The 19,097-nt window shown below is 47.8% G+C and overlaps 1 protein-coding gene across 1 annotated transcript in view; it reads left to right on the forward strand.

The window, feature by feature from the left end:
- CACNA1B (calcium voltage-gated channel subunit alpha1 B) overlaps positions 1-19,097 on the forward strand; it is a 243,566-nt gene that overhangs the window by 150,196 nt on the left and 74,273 nt on the right. The window contains exons 21-24 of the mRNA XM_037851173.1: positions 2,467-2,593; positions 3,324-3,453; positions 3,615-3,674; positions 4,151-4,257. Coding sequence (XP_037707101.1) covers positions 2,467-2,593; positions 3,324-3,453; positions 3,615-3,674; positions 4,151-4,257 — 424 coding nt within the window. The remainder of the gene's footprint in view (positions 1-2,466; positions 2,594-3,323; positions 3,454-3,614; positions 3,675-4,150; positions 4,258-19,097) is intronic.

A 19,097-nucleotide genomic window follows, 5' to 3' on the forward strand; every position in this document is an offset into this window, starting at 1 on the left:
TCCCCTTTCTGTGTTCACCAGAACTCCAAAAATCCTCTGCTTTTATTTTGGAGTTTTTCGTGTTTTTTTTTTTTTTTCTTGCCTGTCTCCTCTCTGCTGGGCTGGCTGCTCTCAGATTCTCTGGTGTCTGGTCTCAGTCTGTCTATGGTTGGAGTTTGGATCAGTAGAATGTGTTTCCGATAAGGGCTGCCACTGCAGTTCTCCCTTCTCCTTCCCGGAGCTGACAGCCCCTCCTCCCACGGGACTGAGCCTGGCAGGGAGGGGCGCGGGTCCCCTGGCCGCAAAAACTTACAGATTTCGCTGATCTCAGCAGTTCCACGTTTTCATGAGTGTTGTATGAAGTATGCCCAAAGTCAGATTGCTCTGTGGTGTCCAGTCCACGCGGTTCCTGGCTTTCTACCTACTTTCCTGGAGGAGTAACTGAACATACAGCTCACCAGTCCACCATCTTGCCCCGCCTCCCCTATTTCTTCTTTAAAGATGGCAGAGGCCTGGAAAGTCCTGTGCCCTAAACTTGGATCTCGGTTCTGCTCACGTTATGGGGTTGTGGGAGGCTCTTAAGTTCAGTCAGTCCCAGGTCCTTAAACTGGAGAACGGGGAAAATAAAACATCCCACCCGTTCTGGTTACAGGAGTGAAGCACCCAGGCACGTGGTGGTTTTAGGGACTGTTCTCCTTTATCGCCCTGTCTGATTCTGGCTATTTCGCTTGACAGAGTGTCTTCTGTTGCAGTGATTTAAATTTTGTTACTGCCCGGTCTTTTCTTTATATAACCTACTGCCAATAATGAATTTATTTGGTCTGTTGCAGTTTTCATTTTGATCCTCTCTTTTTCTTGGTCTGATTTGGTCTGATGATTTTTCTTTGATTTTATTGTAGTAAATCTATTTCAAGAGAAGTATTTCCATCTGGTCCGGCTTCTTTGTTCCTCTTCTTTTGTGCAGCAGAATTCTTCACTGGGTCCAGATTGGCTCTTTTTCCTGGTTTGCTTATCCTTGGGTTTGCTTTATTGCTATTATGGAAGGGTCTGAAAAAGTATGGTTTTGAACAATAAGTGCTCTTTAATTTAACAGTATGAAGTGACCATTGTGGAAATTTCTTTCTTTATGTTGAAGGTCTAGTGATAACTGGGCTCATCTAGGGTGGATAAGTACACAGTCTATCCTTTTTTTCCCTAACTTCTCATATCATAAGCCTTTCCTATGTCATTCAAACTCTAAGCATGTTTAATGTCTGTGTTGTGTACTTCATATAAATATTGCTTCCTTTACTTAGTCTTTTATAGTTGTATGTTTTATAATTTTTTTGTTTATTGTAAAAGAACTTATAAGAAATACCTACATGAATTCAGATTTTTGTATGCATACTGGTTTTCTTAGGAGACAATGTCTTAGAAATTAAATTATAGATCAAAGAATACTTTCAGGGATTTCAATAAGTTTTCCCAGGTTGCTTTCTCAAGAGATTATATAACTTACACTTTCAGCAGAGAAATTTGAAGGTTTCCCTTTCAAACGTGGTGGCTCTTCTGCCGGGCTGCACTGCAGGACCTTGAGGAGGCCGACGGGCAGCCCGGCAGCTGGTCGAGTGGCCAGTGGCACCGCCGTCCTCCCCAAGGCCCTCCAGCCTCCTCTGCCTTCATATTTCTTTAAATACATAAGAATGGGCCGGCTGCGCATCTCTGCACTGTTTTTCTGGGTGTCCCTGAGCCAGATGTTTCTGGAAAAGGCCGCAGGAACTGTCATCTGTAAGAATTAAAACATGCATTAGGGTAGTTAAAATGAAAAATTACTGTGAGAAAAATACCCTTCAGGGAAAACAATCAATCTGACTTAAAAAGGACAAAGTCACAGCCATTTTAACCTGTGGAAGTTTGGTTTGTGGGGAGCAGAGCCTGGGTGAGTGGTGGGTGGAACCAGAAAGGAGCAAGAATTTCCCGAAAATCCCTGGCATGGTGGGGCCCCTTCTCTGGTGTCCTAACGGAGAGAACCCAGACCAGCTCGGCCCGGAGGGCAGGCTCGGGAGGGCGTCCGCGAGCCCACGGGGTCTGGGCAGCTCCGCTCCTCCTCCTGCCTGCCCAGGGTGCCTGCAGAGGACGGTGTGAGCCCAGCTGGTGCCTCCTCTCTGTGTCCTGCACTCGCGCTGGAGCTGTGTCCAGGAGGAGAGGCAGCTGATGCCCGGGTCTCCGCCACGATGCCGGGTGCTGGGCTTGCCTCCCCTGCCCTCCTTGGCCCGGGGACCCCAACTCTGCCCAGCGTGTGGCCGGAAGGGCTGTGCAGGTCTGGCAGGCGGCGTCAATCCCAGACAGGACTGATGACCGGGGGGGCTTCCTGATGCCCAGCTTTGCTGTCAGCCACGTGCCCTTGGAGACTTGGTTCACGTCCCCCTGGCGTTTTCCCAGTGGCGAGACCCATGAGGTGGGGTTGGTGCATGCCACACCCCTCACTGGGTGACCTGTGTCCCTCAGGTGGCAACGTGGACCTGGAGAGCCAAGCAGAGGGGAAGAAGGAGGTGGACGCGGACGAGGCGACGCGGAGCGGCCCCCGGCCAATCGTCCCTTACAGCTCCATGTTCTGTTTGAGCCCCACGAACCTGTGAGTCTGCCTTCGCCCCCCGTGGCCATGTGCTGCTTCTGTTTGCTCACCCCTCACGAGTGGACAGGACAGCCCCTGGTAGTCCCCTGTGCCCTCCGTGCACGTTGCCTGGTCACCTTCGTGGTTTTGTGCCGACCCCAGTAAGCTCAGGAGCATTTGGGGATTTCACAGAGCCTGCTCGTCCGTCCTGGTGGTGGGCTCCGAGCCCCGAGGCTGCACCGATCCCTGCCCCAGGTGTGCCCATCTGCACACGTCCTGCCTCTCGCACCAGCACGCACCCCAGGTGTGCACGCGCCTGGGCACACACAGCCCTGGGAGCTCAAAGAAGGTGCTGCACCCAGTGGGTGCCAGGGAAGGTGCCTGGAAGGCTCCCGGTGAGAGGCCTGTCCCTGCCAGTGTAGGTCCTCCGGTTCCTCTCGGGACATCTCCGTAAAGGGTGGGTGCAAAGGGTTCAGCCATAGGTGTCTGCTGCATGGCTCCACTCTGCTGCAGGCCTGAAAGTAGCCTCAGGCTGTACGTACGGGGAGGGGCAGCGTGTTCCAATAACACTTTACTTACAGAACCTGCCTGCGGGCCGAGGCCCCCAGCCTCAGCCAGGGGCCGCCTCTCTACGTCTGTTCCCAGCCCATGTCCCTGGCCGGTTGGGGTCACTAGCAAAGCCCAGACCCGGGCACAGCGCGTGGGGCTGGCCTGGCTGTGCTAGGCAGTGACCGTCTTTGCTTGGCCCCAGGCTCCGCCGCTGCTGCCACTACATCGTGAGCCTGCGGTACTTCGAGATGGTCATTCTCGTGGTCATCGCCCTGAGCAGCATCGCCCTGGCTGCCGAGGACCCCGTGCGGACGGACTCGCCCAGGAACAACGTAGGGGCCCTGGAGCTGGGCTGGGGCGGGTGGTGGGGGGAGACTGGCCCCAGCTCCGCCTGAGACCTCGGCCCTCAGGCCCACGGGAAGCACGGAACTCCGGAAGGGCCCTGGCCGGCGTCCGGCTCCGCCGCTGAGAACAGCCTTCCTTTTGGTTCCAGGCTCTGAAATACCTGGATTACATTTTCACCGGTGTCTTTACTTTTGAGATGGTGATAAAGGTGAGACACAAATGCGCAGCTCGTCCTCACTGGTGGCGTGTGTGCGCTGTGGGCGGGCATGTGCGGTGCAGGTGGTGTGGACACAGCACCTCTGGGTCCCACGGAGTCCTGCAGAGCCCTGTGGCGGGGCGTCAACACCCCACTTTACAGGCAGGGAGCCCAAGTCCTAGAGAGGTTTCCTGCTTGCCAAAACCGCCAGCCAGGGCTGGCAGGGCCTGGTGCAGCACAGTCCGTCCGAGCCCACTGGTCGTCCGTCCCTCTGACACCGTCCCTCCGAGGGGCTGGCCAGTCTGCCCCAGGGGAGTCGAGGGCCACGGAGGGGTGTTGCCCGCGGCACGGGACACAGGTGCCCGCCAGGCCCTCGGAGGGGGTGTCCCCTTCCCCGATGGTGTGGCTAGGGCCACAAGCCCCCCACACTGGGCCTGGCTCTCTTTTCCGGAGTATTTCTGACCCTAAGGCATGTTTCTTCCCTAAAGATGATTGACCTGGGGCTACTGCTGCACCCCGGGGCCTACTTCCGGGACCTGTGGAACATTCTGGACTTCATTGTGGTCAGTGGGGCCCTGGTGGCGTTTGCTTTCTCGTAAGTACCCACGTCTGCTCTGGGCTCAGCCAGGCTGCAGTTCCAGGATGGGGAGGTTGGGGCAGAAGGGAGCTCCCCCGTGGGCTTCCCTGGGCCGTCCTGGCTCCGTCCCTGCCCAGAGGGGCCGCCTGTGCTGGGGCAGGAGGGCTCCAGCCTGTCCCTGACGTGGCCTCTGGTCCTGGAAATGCTGCCCATGCCTTGGGCCTCCACTGGCCTCTGCCTCGGGGGTCTCTTGGAGCAACGTCACCTGCTCCAGGGCGAGTGCCTGACCCGGGACCCCTCCTGCTCTTTTCTGCCCCAAGTCTTGGCTGCACGGCTCTGTCAGCTGCAGTACCCTTCCCCTGTTGGGTTTTAGGCCATTTTCCCTGACATCCTGAGCCAAGATCTAGGGCCATCGGACCCTCAAGGGGCTGAGCTTTGTGAGGCAGGGTCTGGGGTGGGAAGACACTGGGAAGCTGTGGGGAAGTCCAGACTTAAGGTGACAGGGATGAGGGAAAGGAGCCTTCGCTTTCTCTGAGCCACTGCAGACCCCTCCTGCGCGGGGTGCAGGCGGAGGTGTCTCTGGGCGCTGCTGACTGTGTTCTCTCTGCTTTCCTGTTGCTGGATTCTCCGTAGAGCTTCATGGGGTAATGCTCTCCTGCGGTCCCACCCTCTGCCCCGTCATAGCCGCGCCCTCGGCCCGCTCACGGTCCCGCTCGGCCCCCACCCCACCCCCCCTCAGCTGCATGCTGCCATGGCACCCTCCTGCCTCCTTGGGCGGGGAAGGCTGAGCCTCCATGTGCTGGAGGCTGGGAACTCGGCTCAGGCCGGTGCGGGCTCTGCCCGAGCCCAGAGCGGCAGTTGGACTGGTCCTCACTAGCCGAAGGACGGGCGCTGGCCGCAGAGGGGCCTTGGCTGATGGCCACCTCCAGGGCCTATTCAACGGGAGCCAGAACACCAAGGGCTTCCATAGCCACTGGGCTGTGGATGCCACACTCGCAGGTCTTGAGGACAGCCTGGGCCTTTCGTAGCCTGGGGAAGCAGGCAGCCTGCTGGGCTGGTTGGCTGAGAGAGACACGTCCCCATCCCAGTCTTTGAACTTCTGGGCTCTTGAGAGATCAGTCATGGAGCAGTGGTGGCTCTGTCAGGGCTGAGCACCATGGTGTGCTGTGGCCTCCTCGTTTGCTCCACCGTAACTGGACACCCTCCTCTTCCACGTCAGGACCCCGCATGTCCTCTGATTCCTTCACAAATGCCTTCCCACTTCTTCTTGGTGGCTTTTCTCCCCGAGGGTCGACATGGGGGACGCACCTCTGGAGAAATGGCCGCGTACTTGGGGCTCTGAGACTTGGCCACTGGCCCTTCGCTCCGCTGGTGGTGCTGGGAGGGCTTCCTGCCTCCCCCCGCCTCCCCATCCCTCTGCCCTTCTGCATGGTGCCCACCTCCTCTCCCTTTTTGTCTTTACTGGGCCTGGGAGCTGAGTCCTGGGAGCCAGTCCAAACCACCCTGTGGTGCCTGCTGTCCCCACGGCCTGCTGCCCCACGTGCCGTCTGACAGGCAGAATGTCAGCCTGGGGGTCGTGCGGGCCTCGTGAAGGGGTGGTGCCGAATCCCATTCCCAGAGCCCGGGCGACCTTCTCTGGACCTTCTGCGTCAACTCTGAGGAGGGTCTTGAGGCTCCCTCTGCCCACCTCGTCCCTCCTGGCACCCGTGCTGCCATCCCTCCATTGCTGCGTGTCCATCTGTGGCTTTCTCCACGTTCGGCAGAGAGGTGGGGCCGCCAGCAGGCCCCTGTGCCCGCCGCTCACGGCCCGTCTTCCCACAGCAGGCAGCAGAACTCGGCCAAGGCGCGCTCGGTGTGGGAGCAGCGCGCCAGCCAGCTGCGCTGCAGAGCATGCGGGCCAGCTGCGAGGCTCTACAGCGAGCTGGAGCCCGAGGAGCGGCTGCGCTTCGCCACCGCGCTGCACCTTCGGCCCGACGTGAAGACGCACCTTGACCGGCCCCTGGTGTGGCCCGGCCGCGAGGCGCGCTAGCTCCCGCGGGGTTCAAGGCCCGGCCGGCGCCAACGGCCCCGACGCCGGGAGCCCGCTCGGCCCCCTGAGCGCTCGCTTCATAGCACCACCGCCACCACCGCGACAAGGCCCCGGCCCCGCGGCGGGGGAGGCAGACGCGCCGAGGGCGGGGAGCCCGGGGCCCGGGAGGACGGCCCCGGCCGCGCCGCAGCCACAGCAAGGAGGCCGCGGGCCCCCGGACGGCCGGCGCCACCACCGCAGGGGCTCCCCGGAGGAGGCGGCCGAGAGGGAGCCGCGGCGCCACCGCGCCCACCGGCACGCGCCCGAGCGGCCCGAGGAGGCGCCGGCGCCAAGGCCGAGCGGCGGGCGCGGCACCGCGGCGGCTCCGGCCGGGGCCGCGGGAGGCGGAGGGCGCGGAGGAGGCGGCGCAGCACCGGCCGCGGCACAAGGCGGAGGCCCGGAGAAGGAGGGCGAGGCCCCGACCCGGACCCGGAGCGGGCCGCCGGCCGGGACCAGCAGCCCCCGTGAGTGCCTGGGCCCCGGGCGAGTCCGGGAGGCGGGCGGGCCGCCCTGGCCCTGCCGGCGGGCTCGGGTCCCTTGCAGGGTTCAGGGCGGAGGGCTTGGGGCGGAGCGTGGCAGGAGGGGGGTGATCGTTTCACGGGCCCCGGGAGGAAAACTGGGCTTGTTGGGGATGTTGGGGCCAACTTGGGAGGCTCTGACTTCGGAATGGTAGGGTAGGAGAACAGGGTGGCCCGGGGAGAAGAGAAAATGGGGGACGCTGGAAGAGGGAGAGGCGGGAGAGGAGCAGCCCGAGGAGGGCACTCCCAGCTGATGTGGGTCCTGTCCCCGACTGTGAGCACTTGGGGTAACGTGCACAGCTGGGAGGGCACCCCAGGGAGACGTCCTGCTCCAGGCTGCTGCATTCTGCAAACGCCTCTGCTGCCCACGCAGAGGATGATGCCACTCGTGCCACCTTCCACGACTAAAGGCACAGAAGTGTACAGGGCGATAAGAACTGTACAAAATACCAAAGGAACAGAGGAGGTGGTCATGGATTTAGTTAGTCTGGGTAGGGGACTAAGGAGCTGGGTTTTGCAAACTGAGTGGGAGTCTGGGGCCGTCCAGACTCTGGGATGTTGCTCTTGGTTGCAGGGAGCTGCACAGCGACGTGGAGGCCAGTGGGACGATGGGAGTGGGCCCCGTGCATGCACTGCCTAGCACCGCTCTCCAGAAGGTGGTGGAGCAGCCGGAGGATGCTGACAATCAGCGGAACGTCACTCGGATGGGGAGCCACCCCTCGGGCCTGAGTGCCACCGTGCACACCCCAGGGATGCTGATGGGCCCTCCCGGGGAGAGCACAGTTGTTCCCAGTGAGTGTCTCCCTGCCCCAGCAGGGCCAGATCTGCTCTGCGCCTGTTCGCCCTGCCCTCCTGCTCCAGCAGCTGCTTGGGGACCCAGTGTGCCAGTGCGGATCGTTCCCCTAGCTGGCGAGAAAGTTCTTTGCTGTCAACGTCTGTCTCGGTGCCCCTTTGCTTGCAGGTGCCCCTGAGGTAACTTGGGCTACTTCCAGGTTACCAGCTAATTGCCAGGTCCGTGGTAATGTGGTGGGGCTGGTTGGTGGGGGCAGTGGATGCTGAGTGGTGGGGGCGGGGGGCAGCCTAGCTGAAGACAGACGGCAAAGTCACAAAGTTGGCTAAAGTTGTAAAAACTCTTTTTTTCCCCTTCCCAAATCAATTTTTTTAAATTAAGAAAGCTGTAGGTTTACAGAAAGATAGTGTAGAAAATACCGAGTCCCCATGTACCTGTCCCCCTTTTTTAGCATTTTGCATCGGTGTGGTACCTTTGTTACAATTGACGAGAGAATGTTATTAAGATTGTACGATTAAACGTGGTCTGTGGTTTAACGTACAGTTCACTGTTTATGTGGTACAGTTTGATGAGTTTTTAAAAAACCTTTGTTTTAGTTGTATCCGTACAACATGAAAGTTCCCCTTTAACCACGTTCGGATATGTAATTCAGTGCTGTTAGTTACATTCACAGTGTGGTGCTACCATCACCACTAATCTATTCCCAAAACTTTCCATCCACCCAAATAGAAACTCGGTACCTTTTAAAAAATTATTCATTATTTTTATTAATAATTTCTTTTTGTTAGAGAAGTTGTAGGTTTACAGAAATACCATGCATAAAGTGTGTAAAATGCAGATTTCTCATATATCACCCTATTACTAACACCTTGCCTTAGTGAAGCACGTTTGTTATAATTCATGAGAACATTTTTGTAATAGTGCTATTACTATAGTCCATCGTTTACAGTAGAGTTCATTGTGTGTGCAGTCCTATGTTTTTTCTTTAATTTTTATTCTAGTATCATACATCTGACCTGAAATTTTCTGTTAACCACATTCACATATATAATTGAATGCTGCTAATTACCTTTACAATGTTGTTCTACCACACCCTCCATTACCAAGAAATCAACCAAAATAGAAATTCTGTTCAATTTAAACATTACCTATTTCCTACCCCAAACCCAGACCCTGGTAACCTACGTTCTAGATTCTGACTCTGTGAGTTTGCTTATTCTACTTATTTCATATCAGTGGGAGTGTACAATATCTGTCCTTTTGTGTCTGGCTTATTTCATCTCACGTAATGTCTTCAAGTTTCATCCATTTTGTCACATGAATCAGAACTTTGTTCCTCTTTAATCCTGAAAAGTATCCTGTTGTATGACTATACCACATTATGTTTAGTCATTGGTTAATGGACACTTGGGTTGCTTCCATCTTTTGGCAGTTGTGAATAATTCCAGTGTGAATATTGGTGTGAAAATATCTGTTCAATTCTTTGGGTATATTTACCTAGTAGTGGGATTACTGGGTCATATGGTAATTCCATACTTAGCTTTCTGAAGAACCGCCAAACTGCCTTCCACAGCGCCTGCACCATCTTACATTCCCACCAGCAATGTTCTACACATCCTCTCCAACACTTGTAATTTTCTGTTGTTTTAGTAGTAGCCATTCTAGTGGATGTGAAATGGTACCTCACTGTGGTTTTGATTTCTATTTCCCTAATAGCTAATGATGTTGAGAATATTTTCATGTGCTTTTAAGCCATTTGTATATTCTCTTTGGAAAAATGTCTACTCAAGTCTTTTGCCCATTTTTAAATTTGGTTGTCTTTGAGTTGTAGGATTTCTTTATATATTCTGGATATTAAATCCTTATGGTCTATGTAGTTTCCCAATATTTTCTCCATTGTGTAGGTTGTCTTTTCACTTTCATGATAAAGTCCTTTGATGTAAAAAAGTTTTTAATTTGATGAGGTCCCATTGATCTGTGTTTACTTTTATTGCTTATGCTTTGGGTGTAAAGTTTAAGAACCATTGCCTAACACAATCCTTAAGACGTTTCCGTACATTTCCTTCTAGGAGTTTTACAGTCCTGGTTGTATATTTAGGTCTTTGATCCATTGAGTTAGTTTTTGTATATGATGTGAGAGTTGCATACGGACGTCCAGTTGTCCCAGCACCATTTGTTGAAGAGACTATTCTTTCCAAGTTGAATAGATTTGGCAGCCTTTTCAAAATCAGTTTGTTATAGATGTGAGGGTCTATTTCCAAACTCTATCAGTTAGATTTTCATTGGTCTATATATATGTCCTTACGAAAGTACCATGCTGTTTTGACCACTGTAGGTTTGTAATAAGCTTTAAAGTCACTAAGTGTGAGTCCTCCAACTTCATTCATCTTTTCAAGATGATTTTGGCTATTCGGGGCCCTTACCCTTGCAAATAAATTTGGTAATTGTCTTTTCCATTTCTGCAAAGTAGGTTGTTGGAATTCTGATTGGGATTGTGTTTGAATCTGTAAATCATTTCAGGTAGAATTGACATCTTAACAACATTTAGTCTTCCAATCTATGAGCATGAAATTTACTCCCATTTATTTAATCTTCTTTGATTTCTTTTAGGAAAGGTTTTTAATTTTCCATGTATAAGTCCTTTACATCCTTTGCTAGATTATTTCTAGATATTTGGGTTTTTTGCTTGCTATTTTAAATAGAATTTTTTGCATTTCCATCCTCAGATTGCTCGTTACTAGTGTATAGAAACACTAAATTTTTGTGTGTTGATCTTGTACACTGCCACTTTGCTGAATTAGTCTAGGAGCTTGTTATAGATTTTTGTGGACTTTATATATGGTATCATGTCATCTGCAAATAGTGAAAGTTTTGCTTCTTCCTTTCTAGTTTAGATGCCTTTTATTTTTTTGCCTAATTGTTCTGGCAAGAGCTATCAGTACAAAGCTGAATAACAGTGGTAACAGTGGGCATCCTGTCTTGTTCTAGATCTTAGAAAGCTTTCATTCTTTCCACCATTGAGTATGATAATGGTGGGTTTTTCATGTATGCCCTTTATCATGTAGAGAAAGTTTCCTTCTATTCCTATATTTGAAACTGTTTTTATTAAAAAAAGATGCTGGATATTGTCAGATGTCTTTTCTGCATCAGTGGTAATGGTCATGTGTTTTCCCCCCTTCATTTTGTTAATGTGGTATATTACTTCAATTGATTTTTCTTATGTTGAACCTCCCTTGCATACTCGGCATGAATCCCACTTGATCATGGTGTATAATTCTTTTAATGTGCTGTTGGATTTGATTTGCTAGTGCTTGGTTGGTGATTTTTTTCATCTACATTTGTCAGAGGAATTGGTCTGTAATTTTCTTTTCTTGTAGTATTTTTTCCTGACTTTAATATTACGGTGATGCTGGCCTCATAGAATGGATTATGTATTGTTCCCTCATCTTCAAGTTTTTGGAAAAGTTTGAGCAGAAATGTTATTACTTCTTGGAATGTTGGTAGAATCTACCTGTGAAGCCATCTGGTCCTGGGCTTTTCTTTGTTGGAAGGTTTTTGATGACTGATTCAATCTCTTTACTTGTAATTGGTCCGTTGAGACCTTCTGTTTCTTCTAGAGTCAGTGTAGATTGTGTATTTCTATGAATTTTTCCATTTCATCTAGGTTGTCTAATTTGTTGGCATACAGTTGTTCACAGTATCCTCTTTACGATCCTTTATTTCTGTGGGGGTCAGTAGTGATGTCTCCCTCTCATTTCTCGTTTTATTTATTTGTGTCTTCTCTGTTTTTTTATTTGTCAGTCTAGCTAAGGGTTTGTTAATTTTATTGATCTTTTCAAAGAACCAACTTTTGGTTTTGTTAATGCTCCTCTCTTTTTTTAAATTCTCTATTTCATTTCTTTCTGCTTTGATCTTTGTTATTCTTTCCTTCTGCTTGCTTTGGGTTTAGTTTGCTACTGTTTTTCTAGTTCCTCCAGGTGTACAATTAGGTCTTTGAATGTAGCTTCTTTCTTTTTTTAATGTAATCATTTAGGGCTACAAATTTCCCTCTCAGCACTGCCTTCACTGCATCTCTAAGTTTTGATATTTTGTGTTCTTGTTTTCATTCAGCTCAAGATATTTACTCTTCTCTCTTGTAACTTCTTTCTTGACCCATTGATTCTTTTAAGAATGTGTTATTTAATTTCCATATATTTGTGAATTTTTCAGCTCTCTGCCTGTTATTGATTTCCAGATTCAATCCATTGTGGTAAGAGAAGATGCTTTGTGTAGTTTTCAGTCTTTTTAAATGTATTGAGACCTGTTTTGTGATCCAACATGTGATCTATCCTGGAAAATGTCCATGTGCACTTGAGAAGAATTTATATCCTACTGTTTGGGGTGCAATGTACTGCATATGTCTGTTAGGTCTAGTTTATCATGTTTTTCAAGTTCTCTGTTTCCTTATTGATCCTCTGTCTTAATGTTCTCCCTGTTGATGAGAGTGGTATATTGAAGTCTCCTACTGTTATTGTAGATACATCTATTTCTCCTTTCAGTTTTGCCAGCATCTGCCTCATGTACTTTGGCCCATCCTGGTTAGGTGCATTAATATTTATGATTATTACTGTTCTTGGTGGGTTTCCCCTTTTATTAATATAGTGTTCTTCTTTGTCTCTTGTAACAGCTTTTGACTTAAAGTCTCTTTTGTCCAGTATTAGTATAAGCTACCTAAGCTCTTTTTTGGTTACTGTTTGCACAGATTATCTTTTACCACCCTTTCACTTTCAACATATTTGTGTCTTTGGTTCTAAGGTGAGTCTCCTGTAACAACACACAGTTGTGCTTTTTTATCCATTCTGCCAATGTGTGTCTTTTTATTGGGGAGTTTAATCCATTAACATTTAATGTTAGTACCATAAAGGGGGACTTCCTTTGGCCAGTTTGTCCTTTGGTTTTTATAGGCATATCTTTTCCTGTATTGCAGCCTCCTTTCCTTATAGTTGATCTTTTGTGATGTATCTGACTGATCCGTTCTCATTCTGTTTCATATATTTTTAAAATGGCTTTCTTTGTGGTTACCCTGGGGTTTGTATTACACAACCTACATTTATAACCTACTAATTTGAAAAAGATACCAACTTAACTTCAGTAGCATACACGTGCTCAACTCCCATATCCTTCCAGTTCCCCTCTTTATATATTCTTTGTTCCACGGACCTCTTTATATTTTGTATGTCAGTTTATTAGGAAACATGGCATTTTCCTGTTCAAGTTTATTCTGACTCTTATGGGGATAAACAGTAGAATCACGTATCGAGGATACAGTACTAATGAGTTTTGCATTTACCCATCTAGTTACCCTTACTGAAGATCTTCACTTCTCCACACTACTGTAAGCCACACACTCTTGTCTTTTCCTTTCAACCTGAAGAACTTCCTTTAGTAATTTTTGTAGGGTAGGTCTTTTGTTAACAAACTCTTAGTTTCTGTTCATCTGTGAATGTTTTTAAACTCTCCCTCATTTTTGAAGGACAGTTCCGGCAGAAAAAGAATTCTGACTGGAAGTTTTTCTCTTTCAGTGTCTTAAATGTATCATACCACTGCCTTCTCACTTGTGTGGTGTTAATGAGAAATTGGAACTCAGTCTTACTGAGGATCCCTTGTATGTGACGAATTACTTTTCCAGGGGATGTCTTATTTGCCATGTGGGATGATTCCCCCCCCCCCAAACTGTACATTTTAAACATTAACTCCCATTGCCTACCCCCACCCTATCCCCTAGTAAGCTATATTTTAGATTCTGACTCTATGAGTTTGCTTATTTTAATTGTTTCCTATCAGTGAGATCATACAATATTTGTCCTTTTGAGTCTGGCTTATTTCACTCAACATGATGTCTTCAGGATTCATCCATGTTGTTGTGTGTATCAGAACATCATTCCTTATTTATGGCTGAATAATATTCCATTGTGTGACTATACAGCATTTTGTTTATCCATTGATTGTTGATGGACATTGGGTTGCTTTCATCTTTTGGCAGTTGTGAATTGTGATTGGAGTTGTGTTTAAATGGCTATACATGTTTGTCCAAACTCATAGAAAGAGGTAAATTTACTTAGGTAAATTATACCTTAATTTAAAAGACAGTTAAACATACACACTTATGACCCAGAAATCCCACTCCTGAAAATCCACCCTGAATAAATAAAAACCTGTGTCCACCCCAAAACCTGTCCTGAATATTTATAGAAGCATTTTTCATAATCTCCAAAAAATTGGAAATAATCCAGATGTCCTCCAGTGAGAGTACACTTGTGGCACATCACACAGTGGATGCACTGCAAGAAGCGGCCGTTGATACAAACAGTAACACGGGTGAATCTCAAATGCATTGTCCCACGTGGAAGGAGCCAGCCCACGTTTGCTTGCTGTGTGATCCCATTTCCACGGCATTCTGGAAAGGACAGAATCAGAGACAGCCCCCAGGTCAGGGCTGCGAGGGGTTGGGGTGGGGTCGGTCTTGACCACCGCAGCAGCACCGGGGACTGTGGGGTGGGGACAGGGCGAGAGAGCTCTCTGTATCCTGGTTATGGCCAGAATTATTTGCCTTCATTTGTCACAACTCACTGCTCTGTACACTAAAGGAAAAATACGTGAATTTTACTGTATTGACATTAAAAAAATAAATTTAAAGTTGTGCAATTAGAACAAGATAGCCTGGATGCCTTAGGTTCTTCATTGTTTATGTTTAAATACTTTGTAGAGTTACCGCGTCTTCCGCATGCATAAGTAGGACCACCTGTATGCCTCTGGCACTTCACATTAGAATTAAAAGTGAGTTTTTTGTCGTGCATTGCTCTGGGCCTGGGCTGCACAGCAGATCAGAGGCCGCGGCCAAAGTGGCTGGTGTCCGCTCTGCGCTGCCCGCCGCGCCTCGCTCTGGCCTGTGGGGAGGTGGCGCAGCGCGTCTCGAGCTGTCCATCGCTTCTCCCCCTGCCACCCCTCCTCGCTCAGCCAGATGAGACAGGGAGAGATGCCCTAAACTCTGCAGGGCAACAAGCCGGCGGTGGCTCGTCCCCCGTCAGGAGGGCCTCTTCAGCCACCCTGTCCTCTGCCCCTGGTCGTGTGCCCTCCTCACGGCCCATTTGGGTCTCGGTGGCCGTGGAAGGGCCTCGATGGCCCTGCAGTGGCCCTGGGAGTCCGTGGCAGCAGCGTGGTCGCTGTGTCTGTCGCGGTGGCCGGCTGCTGCAGGGAGACCTGACGCTGCTCAGGCTGTAAGGTTCTTTGGACGTTTCCTCCCTCTCTTTCAAAGTGATTTGCTGGATCATCTCTTTTTCCTTTTTGGAAAACAGAAGTGACTTGGTTTTCATTGCCTCTTACCAACCGTATCTGGGATGTGGCAAACCTTCCTGTGTCTGGACTTTTTTTGTTTTTTACTTTGTGAAAGCTTTCCCTCTAAACCTTTGAACCCCCATTCTGACTGACTTTTTCTTTGTCATTCAAGGACTGGCTCTCTGTGCCTGTCTGCCGTAATCTTCTGTGGCTTTGCCACGGGTCGGCTTATGGCAGCTCAGCACAGATCGCTGGGGCTTAGGGCGTGGTGACGGGGGATCAGTGTCCAAGGAGCCCACAGTCGTCGGGCTCAGGAACCTGGGACTGATTTGAAGACTCGCCTCTATTTCTTCTTCTTCTTCTTTTTTTTTTTTTTTTTAATCTTCATTTTATTGAGATATATTCACATACCACACAGTCATACAAAACAAATCGTACTTTCGATTGTTTACAGTACGATTACATAGTGGTACATTCATCACCCAAATCAATCCCTGACACCTTCATTAGCACACACACAAAAATAACAAGAATAATAATTAGAGTGAAAAAGAGCAATTGAAGTAAAAAAGAACACTGGGTACCTTTGTCTGTTTGTTTCCTTCCCCTATTTTTCTACTCATCCATCCATAACTAGACAAAGTGGAGTGTGGATCTTATGGCTTTCCCAATCCCATTGTCACCCCTCATAAGCTACATTTTTATACAACTGTCTTCGAGATTCATGGGTTCTGGGTTGTAGTTTGATAGTTTCAGGTATCCACCACCAGCTACCCCAATTCTTTAGAACCTAAAAAGGGTTGTCTAAAGTGTGCATAAGAGTGCCCACCAGAGTGACCTCTCGGCTCCTTTTGGATTCTCTCTGCCACTGAAGCTTATTTCATTTCCTTTCACATCCCCCTTTTGGTCAATAAGATGTTCTCCGTCCCGCGATGCCAGGTCTACATTCCTCCCCGGGAGTCATATTCCACGTTGCCAGGGAGATTCACTCCCCTGGGTGTCTGATCCCACGTAGGGGGGAGGGCAGTGATTTCACCTTTCAAGTTGGCTTAGCTAGAGAGACAGGGCCACATCTGAGCAACAAAGAGGCATTCGGGAGGAGGCTCTTAGGCACAACCATAGGGAGGCCTAGCCTCTCCTTTGCAGCAACTGTCTTCCCAAGGGTAAAACCTATGGTAGAGGGCTCAACCCATCAAACCTCCAGTCCCCGATGTCTGTGGTCATGTTAGCAACCATGGAGGTGGGGTAGGCGAATACCCCTGCATTCTCCACAGGCTCCTCAAGGGGGCACTACATCTTTTTTTTTTTCCTTGTTTTTCTTTTTTTTTTTTTTTTAACTTTCCCTTCTTTTTTAAATCAACTGTGTGAAAAAAAGTTAAAAAGAAAACAAACATACAATAAAAGAACATTTCAAAGAGACCATAACAAGGGAGTAAGATAAAGACAACTAACCTAAGATAACTGCTTAACTTCCAACATGTTCCTACTTTACCCCAAGAAAGTTATCTAATATAGCAACATTTCTGTGAACTTGCTCCTACTATATCCATCAGAAATTAACAGACCATAGTCATTCCTGGGCATCCCCAGAACGTTAAATAGCTTATCTGTTGTTCTTGGATTATTGTTCCCCCTTCCTTAATTGCTCTCTATTGCTAGTTCCCCTACATTCTACATTATAAACCATTTGTTTTACATTTTTCAAAGTTCACATTAGTGGTAGCATATAATATTTCCCTTTTTGTGCCTGGCTTATTTCGCTCAGCATTATGTCTTCAAGGTTCATCCATGTTGTCATATGTTTCACGAGATCGTTCCTTCTTACTGCCGCGTAGTATTCCATCGTGTGTATATACCACATTTTATTTATCCACTCATCTGTTGAAGGACATTTGGGTTGTTTCCATCTCTTGGCAATTGTGAATAATGCTGCTATGAACATTGGCGTGCAGATATCTGTTCTTGTCACTGCTTTCCGATCTTCGGGTATATACCGAGAAGTGCAATCGCTGGATCGAATGGTAACTCTATATCTAGTTTTCTAAGGAACTGCCAGACTGACTTCCAGAGTGGCTGAACCATTATACAGTCCCACCAACAGTGAATAAGAGTTCCAATTTCTCCACATCCCCTCCGGCATTTGTAGTTTCCTGTTTGTTTAATGGCAGCCATTCTAACCGGTGTTAGATGGTATCTCATTGTGGTCTTAATTTGCATCTCTCTAATAGCTAGTGAAGCTGAACATTTTTTCATGTGTTTCTTGGCCATTTGTATTTCCTCTTCAGAGAACTGTCTTTTCATATCTTTTGCCCATTTTATAATTGGGCCAACTGTACTATTGTCATTGAGTTGTAGGATTTCTTTGTATATGCAAGATATCAGTCTTTTGTCAGATACATGGTTTCCAAAAATTTTTTCCCATTGAGTTGGCTGCCTCTTTACCTTTTTGAGAAATTCCTTTGAGGTGCAGAAACTTCTAAGCTTGAGGAGTTCCCATTTATCTATTTTCTCTTTGTTGCTTGTGCTTTGGGTGTAAAGTCTAGGAAGTGGCCGCCTAATACAAGGTCTTGAAGATGTTTTCCTACATTATCTTCTAGGAGTTTTATGGTACTTTCTTTTATATTGAGATCTTTGGTCCATTTTGAGTTAATTTTTGTGTAGGGGGTGAGGTAGGGGTCCTCTTTCATTCTTTTGGATATGGATATCCAACTCTCCCAGCCCCATTTGTTGAAAAGACCATTATGACTCAGTTCAGTGACTTTGGGGGCCTTATCAAAGATCAGTCGGCCATAGATCTGAGAGTCTATCTCCGAATTCTCAATTCGATTCCATTGATCTATATGTCTCTCTTTGTGCCAGTACCATGCTGTTTTGGCAACTGTGGCTTTATAATAAGCTTCAAAGTCAGGGAGTGTAAGTCCTCCCACTTCGTTTTTCTTTTTTAGAGTGTCTTTAGCAATTTGAGGCATCTTCCCTTTCCAAATAAATTTGATAACTAGCTTTTCCAAGTCTGCAAAGTAGGTTGTTGGAATTTTGATTGGGATTGCATTGAATCTGTAGATGAGTTTGGGTAGAATTGACATCTTAATGACATTTAGCCTTCCTATCCATGAACATGGAATATTTTTCCATCTTTTAAGGTCCCCTTCTATTTCTTTTAGTAGAGTTATGTAGTTTTCTTTGTATAGGTCTTTTACATCTTTGGTTAAGTTTATTCCTAGGTACTTGATTTTTTTAGTTGCTATTGAAAATGGTATCTTTCTCTTGAGTGTCTCTTCAGTTTGTTCATTTCTAGCATATAGAAACATTAGTGACTTATGTGCATTAACCTTGTATCCCGCTACTTTGCTAAATTTGTTTATTAGCTCTAGTAGCTGTATCGTCGATTTCTCAGGGTTTTCTAGATATAAGATCATATCATCTGCAAACAATGACAGTTTTACTTCTTCTTTTCCAATTTGGATGCCTTTTATTTCTTTGTCTTGCCGGATTGCCCTGGCTAGCACTTCCAGCACAATGTTGAATAACAGTGGTGATAGCGGGCATCCTTGTCTTGTTCCTGATCTTAGAGGGAAGGCTTTCAGTCTCTCACCATTGAGTACTATGCTGGCTGTGGGTTTTTCATATATGCTCTTTATCAGGTTGAGGAAGTTTCCTTCAATTCCTACCTTTTGAAGTGTTTTTATCAAAAACGGATGTTGGATTTTGTCAAATGCTTTTTCAGCATCTATTGAGATGATCAATTGATTTTTCCCTTTTGACTTGTTAATGTGTTGTAATACATTGATTGATTTTCTTATGTTGAACCATCCTTGCATGCCTGGAATGAACCCTACTTGGTCATGGTGTATGATTTTTTTAATGTGTCTTTGGATTCGATTTGCAAGTATTTTCTTGAGGATTTTTGCATCTATATTCATTAGGGAGATTGGCCGGTAGTTTTCCTTTTTTGTAGCATCTTTGCCTGGTTTTGGTATTAGATTGATGTTAGCTTCATAAAATGAGTTAGGTAGTGTTCCATTTTCTTCAATGTTTTGAAAGAGTTTGAGTAAGATTGGTGTCAGTTCTTTCTGGAAAGTTTGGTAGAATTCCCCTGTGAAGCCATCTGGCCCTGGGCTTTTATTTGTGGAAAGGTTTTTGATGACTGATTGGATCTCTTTGCTTGTGA

This window comes from Choloepus didactylus, chromosome 10, assembly GCF_015220235.1.
Source record: "Choloepus didactylus isolate mChoDid1 chromosome 10, mChoDid1.pri, whole genome shotgun sequence".
In the NCBI taxonomy this organism is placed as follows: Eukaryota; Metazoa; Chordata; class Mammalia; order Pilosa; family Megalonychidae; genus Choloepus; species Choloepus didactylus.